The sequence below is a fragment of the Aulonocara sp. 'chitande type north' Nkhata Bay genome, linkage group LG3 (genome assembly GCF_057382095.1).
Source record: "Aulonocara sp. 'chitande type north' Nkhata Bay isolate Kocher_YH1m ecotype deep benthic linkage group LG3, A_spYH_male_GT1.1, whole genome shotgun sequence".
Taxonomy (NCBI): Eukaryota; Metazoa; Chordata; class Actinopteri; order Cichliformes; family Cichlidae; genus Aulonocara; species Aulonocara sp. 'chitande type north' Nkhata Bay.
The window spans coordinates 9,184,926-9,193,604 of NC_141346.1; the positions used below are offsets into that span (position 1 = coordinate 9,184,926).

General features: G+C 41.2%; 1 protein-coding gene across 1 annotated transcript; it reads left to right on the forward strand.

Annotated features, from left to right (window-relative positions):
• The first annotated feature begins 1,761 nt into the window (after positions 1–1,761).
• Positions 1,762–3,325, forward strand: LOC147333830 (nuclear factor 7, brain-like). The gene has a single exon (XM_086270598.1). The coding sequence runs from the start codon at positions 1,762–1,764 to the stop codon at positions 3,142–3,144; it is 1,383 nt and encodes a 460-aa protein (XP_086126724.1). The 3' UTR covers positions 3,145–3,325.
• Positions 3,326–8,679: the final 5,354 nt, after the last annotated feature.

An 8,679-nucleotide genomic window follows, 5' to 3' on the forward strand; every position in this document is an offset into this window, starting at 1 on the left:
TTTAAAGGATAAAATGCAGTTTCAAAGCAAATCAATTCATTTTCAAAATATAAAATTCAATTTCAATTTAGTGATGATCATTTTCAAACCATAAATTCAATTTCAAATTAGACTAATTCAAATTCAGTTTTCAAAAGCATTTATTCAAGTTACAATTCAGATTCAATCTGAGCAATTCAAATTTAACTTATTCAAATTCAGTTTCTGATGGCAAAGATTTCTGCCCATACCTCCACCAGTGTATGAATGTGAGAGTGAATGAATAGTGGTATTGTAAAGCGCTTTGGGTGCCTTGAAAAACGCTATATAAATCCAATCCATTATTATTATTATTACTAAAATGTGATAAATACATAAAATAAAGAGATTTCAATCATAATCCCATAGAGAGTCACCAGCAAAGGACCCCCACACGATCACACCTTTCACCTTTTCCGTTTTGCACAAAGACATAAAGAACTTTGGTTCCACCAAATATCTCAAATTTGGACCAGAGCACAGTTTCCACTAGTCTAATATCCATTCCTTGTGTTTCTTGGCCTAAACAAATCTCTTCTGCTTGTTGCTTTTCCCTGGTAGTGGTTTCTTAGCAGGTATTTCCCACATAGCTGAAACAGTTCTGGGCCAGCACAGGACCAGCAGTGTGTCTGCAACTGGTCTTGTGCTGGCCCATGTGTGGGCCACCTCTGGCAAACCATATCTGGGCCACCGGAGGGCCATCATTCTTTGCGGTATGTGGGACTAGATCGTGGCCATACCAATTTTGCTATGTGGGTATCTTCCTGAAAGAATTCCAGCAGAAAGTTTTAAACAACATTAATTAAAAAGCTCAAATTGATTAAACTGTGCTTCAGAAAGTAAAAAGGAGGACAAAGGTTCATCTACAGCTGTTGTTTGTGTCAGACAGAATTTGATGTTGGTCTGAAAAGTAGCTGCAGTTAAAGTAACTCAGGGGTGGGCAACTCCCGGCCTCAAGGACCGATGTCCTGAAGGTTTTAGACGTATCCTTGATTCAACACAGCTGATTTAAATGGCTAAATTACCTCCTCAAGATGTCTTATACTTCTCCAGAGGCCTGGTAATGAACTAATCATTTGATTTGTGTGTTGACCCAGGGTGAGATCTAAAACCTGCAGGACAGCAGCCCTTGAGACCTGGAGTTGCCCACCCATGCAATCCATTTAACTTTTACAGGTCTGTAACAAAGTGAATCCACCTTAACACCACCTGTGTTTGTGTGACTGCATTACACCCCCACTGCTGTGGAATCTTACAAATAACCAGAACAAAGTCTGAGATAAATCTGCCAAAAAGCTGCACCACTGAGTCACATCTGAGCTTCATGCTGTGATCTGTGGACATGAAAAGTCTGTTTTATAAATTGTGAGCAAGAGGCAGGATGACAGTTTAACTCTGGAATGAAACTAAACTATGTTACAGGTAAAGCAACATTTTTCTCCTCCCCTCACGTCACTCACCTGAGAGAAACCAGGAAACAGGCTGTTCCTCTTCCGTCAGTAAAGAGAGATGCGCAGACGATCAGACTGAGTTCAGACCAAACTAGCAGCTTCCTCTGAGTGAGTCCAGCTACAGGAGAGAAAAGTGGAAAACTCCAACACTGCTGCTTCAAGCTGCTGAAGCTCCACACACTGAATGTGAGTTTGACTCAAAGGAAGTTTCAGTGAAGGTCGTAGAGGAGGGAGGGGAACCAGGACTGACTGTACTTCCTGTCTGCTGTTTTCAGCTTCACTCACAGACTCAATGGCTTCCAGATCAGAGGAGGATCTCTGCTGTCCGGTCTGTCAGGAGGTCTTCAGAGATCCTGTTCTTCTGTCATGTAGCCACAGCTTCTGTAAAGACTGTCTGAAGAGATGGTGGATCAAAAAACAGATACGTGAGTGTCCAGTTTGTAAGAACATATCTTCAAAGGATGATCCACCTTTAAACCTGGCTTTAAAGAACCTGTGTGAGTCGTTCTTACAGGAGAGAGATCAGAGAGCTTCAGAGGCTCTCTGCAGTCTGCACTCTGAGAAACTCAAACTCTTCTGTCTGGACCATCAGCAGCCAGTGTGTCTAGTCTGCTGTGGCTCAGAAAAACACACCAATCGCAGATTCAGACCCATCGATGAAGCTGCACAACAACACAAGAAGGAACTTCAGGAAACTCTGGAGCCCTTAAAGAAGAAGTTAAAGGTTTGTGAAGAAGTTCAAGTGAAGTTTGATCAAACAGCAGAACACATTAAGGTCCAGGCCCGACACACAGAGAGGCAGATTAAGGAGCAGTTTAAGAAGCTTCACCAGTTTCTAGCAGAGGAAGAGGAGGCCAGGCTGGCTGCACTGAGGGAGGAAGAGGAGCAGAAGAGTGGGATGATGGAGGAGAAGATGGAGGCTCTGAGCAGAGAGATAGCAGCTCTTTCAGACACAGTCAGAGCCACAGAGGAGGAGCTGAGAGCTGAAGACGTCTCATTCCTGCACAACTACAAGGCTGCAGTGGAAAGAGTCCAGCGCTGCCCCCTGCTGGATGATCCACAGCTGCCCTCAGGAGCTCTGATAGACCAGGCCAAACACCTGGGCAACCTGACCTTCAACATCTGGAACAACATGAAGGACATGGTCTTCTACACTCCTCTCATTCTGGATCCAAACACTGCTCATCCAAACCTCATCCTGTCTGAAGATCTGACCAGTGTAAGATATGGAGGAGAGAGGCAGCAGCTTCCTGATAATCCAGAGAGGTTTGATTTGTTCTGCTCTGTCCTGGGCTCTGAGGGCTTTAACTCAGGGACTCAGAGCTGGGATATCGAGGTTGAAGATAGTACATGGTGGGAACTGGGTGTGTTAGCAGAGTCTGTGCAGAGGAAGGGAGACAAACAGTCAGGGTTATGGACAATAGGGTTTGATGAAGGCAAATATTCAGCATGTTCACCATCCACTTATACTGATCTCTCAGTAAAGAAAAGGCCCGAGAGGATCAGAGTGAATCTGGACTGGAACAAAGGAAAGTTGTTGTTCTCTGATCCTGATACTAACACACACATACACACCTTCACACACACTTTCAATCACAGGATGTTTCCATACATATGGACTGGTGATAAAGTGAAGGTGTGTCCGTTGAAGGTGTCAGTGCAGCAGATGAGTTGAGGATGATGATGTTTCTAATGTTGTTTCCTGTCAGTGAGTTGAAGCTGTTAAACTGCAGCTGTCCTCCTGCTGCCTCGTTGTTCCAAAGCTCTTTGTTTCTCTTTTAGTTTCACTGTTTCTTTCTGTTTCTGCTGTCCACCTTTTCACATGGAAAATCATTTCACTGTTTCTCACTGAATGACTCCCCAAACTAGATTTGAAATTCTATCAAGTTTCTAATCATTACAAGTGATTCATGTTTCTATTTGACGTGTAAATGGAAATGATTTAGTTTGCTGGGATATGGACTGACATGTGTTGAATGGGAGGAGCAGTTTGTTGTTTTTTTCTTGGCTGTTTATGACAACAATAAATATGTTGTTGAACTAAATAAGATCAGAGTTGAAAGGCTGGAGTATTATGTACGTGCTTCACTGTCAGTATCTTCAGGGGGATTCAAAGTCATGAGATAAACTAGTGTAGAGGAAAATATCGGAGCTTTATTTTGTATCAAAGCAGAGCGTGTCGTCCAGCCGGAGGAACGTCTCTGACTGCTTCACATAGAAACATCAGCAGGAAGTTCGACGGAGCTCATTTAATCAATTTTTCCTTCATTACAGCAGAAAAAGAACTGAAAGTGTGTGTGTGGATACAGAACGCTCGCTGTCAGGTCGAATAAACAATTTCAAAGTGTCATTAAAACAAACAGTTCAAAGCAGGAAATAAAGTGTCTGTTCACAGCACCAACAAAGCAACTCTTTACAAATAAAGTTGCTCCACCATTTTCCTTCATGCTGTCCAACCACTGTCAGAAGATTTAGACCCCACTGTGTCATTTTCAGCTGTGAACACCTTATCACCACATAGACGTTCAAAGTGATTTGATAGAAACCTCGATCCACAATGAAATCCCAGCCACAGAATCTCAGTCATCTCTTCTTCCTCCTTTTCTGGGAAAACCATCAAACTCTACATTACACTCTGCATTTTTCAGGGTCAAGTCCTCCACTGATATCTGTGCAAACCTAACACACTGCTGACTGTTTTATCACTACATCCACTTTGACCTTTGACCTACTTCTGTCTGTTTTTGTGGAAAGTATCATAATAATTATTATTTTGACCTTTGGGCCCTTTCATTTGACATGTTATGTGTGAAGAGTATCATTATTGTTGACTCCATAATTCTCAATTATTCAGTGTGTTTAGCAAGATCAAAGCTAGCAGCTCAGTTATACCAAAGGAACATCTCTTTCTAAACACATCTGACTGTGTGTGTGTGTGTGTGTGTGTGTGTGTGTGTGTGTGTGTGTATACATGTTTAGACATCTTTGTGAGTTCAGAAAATTGGCATGCTACTGTACTTGTGGGGACCAACAGTTACTTATGAGGACAAAGTGCCGTCCTCACGACTTTGAAAGTACTTTTGAGACTCAAAATATGGTTTTAGTGTCAGGGTTACAGTTAGGGTATAGTTTTGTTTAGGGTTAGATTAGAGAATTAAATAAGTGAAAACTCAGAGTTGGGGCACTACATCATCATTCATCGTATTTATTTGTGGATATTTGCTGCCATCACCTGGAGAAATACAGGAAGTAAAAATTGGAGGAGGGTCAGAAACTAAGATCCATCAATTTGAGCCATAAAAATGATCCAAACCAATCTTAGGGCCATTCATTAATACAGGTGACAGGAGAGAAAATATATTACAGTGATGAAAAATGTAGAAACAAATCAACCTATACACACAATTTATTTTTACATCCAAACCAAAATTAAATGTCTTATCACATTTTGAATCCCAAATAAAACACACCAAAAGAGAAGAAATTATTCTTTAAGATAAAAAAGATGAAAGTGAAAAAATGAACTTTGATTTATTTTCCTCCTGACCTCCACAACCAGAATTTGTCATAAAATGTCACAGGAAAGACCGAATAAAAAAATAACCCAAAAAAACTATAAGTGGGAATAAGGAAAGTAAACAAAAGTACAAACACAGAATAAGAAAATTAATTTAGCTGTAAAATATCAGGGAACAGGGAAAGAAAGGTTCGAGAAAGAAATAAGATAAGGATAAGGGAATGAATGAATTTACCTCTAAAATAAAAGGGAAAAAAGGTTTAAGAAAGAAACAGGAAAAAGGGTTAAGGTTGGAAGGAAATAAGAAAAGAAAAGGCTAATTTTGCAAAACTCTTCACACAAATAAGAAAACCTGTCACCCAATCATCAAAACATTGTAGTTCTCTTGCAAAAGCAAACACAGCTAGATTAACTCTTCACACCTTCGTAAAAATCGCGTTTCCGTATCAAACAGTACACGCAAGCCATCATCTACTAAGCACACAATGCGCCAACTGCACACTGATGGTATGAATACAAAACACATCTGGCTTTTGCTTTCTCTGTGCACAAGGTAGGCTATGTCAGTTTGAGCTCATACTTCTGTCATAGATCCATAAGCATAGAGGGATCCAAACTTCAAGTACTGGTGTTTATTCAAACACATCAAAACAAACACAAGTGTTTATTTCCAAGCATAGGATTATTTGCAATCGCCATAATGACTATATGGGTTACTTGGTCTGCAGTGAACATGCTTCCTCTGCCCCCAGCATCTGGTCATCTAGCAATTCTGTAAAGTAACAATTTCAGTATTTTTACATCAATGGTATTGGTGTGTTTCTCATTGGCATATGGCAGTGCTACAAATCTTTGTGCGAAGTGACTGTACTAACATATTCTCATTTCAAGATGTCCTTATGGTACTTGCTACAGTGTAGCGGCTCGAGTTAGGCTGGACCCGTTGGCCAGCTACCCTCAGGGTCATTCCACGGTTGATTACATGGTCCACTATTGTAGCTCTGATGTCATCAGCAATTCTATTTCTTACTCTTCTTACCCTTCCTAAATTCAAATTCAAATTCAAATTCTATTTGTCACGTACACAGTCATACACAGTACGATATGTAGTGAAATGCTTGGACAACTGCTCGTGACCTAAAGAAAACAAGAAAGGAAAAGATGTTTCCCGTCAGGATGCTCTCTATGGTGCACGAGTAAAAGTTCCTGAGCACCTTGGAGGGCAGTTGGAAGTCTCTCAAGTGTCTGAGGTGGTAGAGACGCTGACGGGCCTTTTTCACCATGGTGTTGATGTGACAGGACCATGACAGGTCCTGCGTGATGTGAACTCCGAGGTATTTGAAGCTGTCCACTCTCTCCACTGGGCACTCGTTGATGACAAGGGTCTGGTAGTTCCTCTCCTGCTTAGTGCTGAAGTCCACTATCAGCTCCTTTGTCTTACTGACGTTTAGAAGGAGGTTGTTCCTCTGGCACCAGTTTTCCAGATTCCTAATCTCCTTCAGGTAGGCCGTCTCGTTGTTATCAGAGATCAGGCCCACCACGACGGTGTCGTCAGCAAACTTGATGATGGTGGTGGAGCTGGTAGTGGCCACCAGTGTTGGTCAAGTTACTTGAAAAAAGTAATCAGTAACTAATTACTGATTACTCCCCCCAAAAAGTAATCCCGTTACTTTACTGATTACTTATTTTCAAAAGTAATTAATTACTTAGTTACTTAGTTACTTAGTTACTTTTTAAAAACACGATTTACAACCTGAAGAGGTGATAAAGTGATAGATCTTTCAGCCCAATTCTACTTTTTCTACATAATCCATCATACAAAATGTAATCAAATGGAAAAGTCTCTTTTTTTAACTTGTTTTATCAGTTTTAATCTTTTAACTTTATGCATCAAGCAAAACATTTAATTATATGCAACATTCTCTGACTTGAATAAATTAGTTTAACATTTAAACCTATTTTCTACACATTCCAGCACATAAAATAAAATATTTTTTGTGTTTTCACTCACTCTTTCAAACAGATGCAAGTAAAACACAGCAGAAAATAAATAAATCAGAATCAGAATCAGAATCAGAATACTTTATTGATCCCTGGGGGAAATTATTTAAGACTCAGCGGTCCTTTTGCTCTATTTTCACCTGTAAAGCAGGAGCAGGGTAGGCGGAGGGTTACCCTGGTGTAGGTGTGCTGCGGTCAGTTGAAGAATCCGCGCGAGTGTCTCTGTGAGTTTCCCATCACGTCGTAGCTACTCGGTGCTTGCTCGGAAGTTTAGGGGGTTTTTTTCGCTGTAAAAAGAAGTTTTCTTCCCATGCACGATGGACGCTAATGTTTTTGTCACTTTTTATGGAATCAAACTCAAAGTAAGGTCAGTACTTCCACACTTTAAACGCTGCACGCTCATACTCTCTCCCGCACTCGATATATTATCCATTGTTGATCTGCACACAGCTGCTGTCACCAACGTCGCACTTGCTTACGTCACTGTCATGAGACATTCTCGCAAAAAATATCACGGTTTTAGTAACGCAGTAACGCAGCGTTCCTACGGGAAAGTAACGGTAATCTAATTACCGATTTTGCAATAGTAATCCCTTACTTTACTCGTTACTTGAAAAAAGTAATCAGATTACAGTAACGCGTTACAAGTAACGCGTTACTGCCCATCTCTGGTGGCCACACAGTCATATGTGTACTATGTCCTATCCCCCCTCCTCATCCTCCTCTCCCCCCTCCTCGTCCTCCTCTTGCTCCTCCTTGTCCTTGTTGTCCTCTTCATCCTACTTCTTCACCTCCACGTCCTCTCCCTCGGCCTCCTCTGATTCTCACTCTTCTCACTCTTACTGCTCCTTCCATTGTACTCCACATAGATAGCTTACCTGTGGCCTGTTTATAGTGCTTAGGCTGATTGCAAAGTGGACTAATTATCTAAAACAGTTTTCACATGTGAAAGTGTGCCAGACAGTTGGCAAATTAGTGTTAATGATAGCCATACATGTGTATACTTTTGCTAGGAGTGTGTTGGAAATTTGGTAATTGAGTGTTGTGCAGTGAATTGTGCCTACAGTTTTACAAAGTGTGTGTTACAAAATTGCAAACTGAGTGCAAAGCAGTTTTTGTGCTTTTAGTTTTGCAAACTCAGTGAGTGGTTTTGCTATAAGTCTGAATAGTTTTAGAGATTGTGCTACAGGAATCACAGTTAGGGTTTAAGCATTCAGAAAAAACTGTAAAGGGTTAAAGATTTTATCCACTGCCAGTAAGCCCAACCCTGTGTCTATGTTGGTAAAGACGGACTCCACATTTATTGTAAAAAGTAAGGTATCATATGGATCATTCACATCTTTCAGTTTGGCAATAAAGTCATATGTATGTTTTCATGTTCTGTGCAATTAATACCATCCGGCCTTGTATGCTTCAAGAAAAACTGAACAGGATGGAGGTGGACCCCTGCCTGGTGGCTTGGATCTCCGACTACCTCACCAACAGACCACAGTACGTCAGGCTGAAGGACATCACGTCTGACACTGTGGTCAGCAGCACAGGAGCACCACAGGGAACTGTGCTGTCCCCTCTTCTCTTCACCCTGTACACCTCTGACTTCTGCTACAACTCTGAATTATGCCACATTCAGAAGTTTGCAGACGACACAGCCATCATGGGGTGTATCTGGGATGATCAGGAAGAGGAGTACAG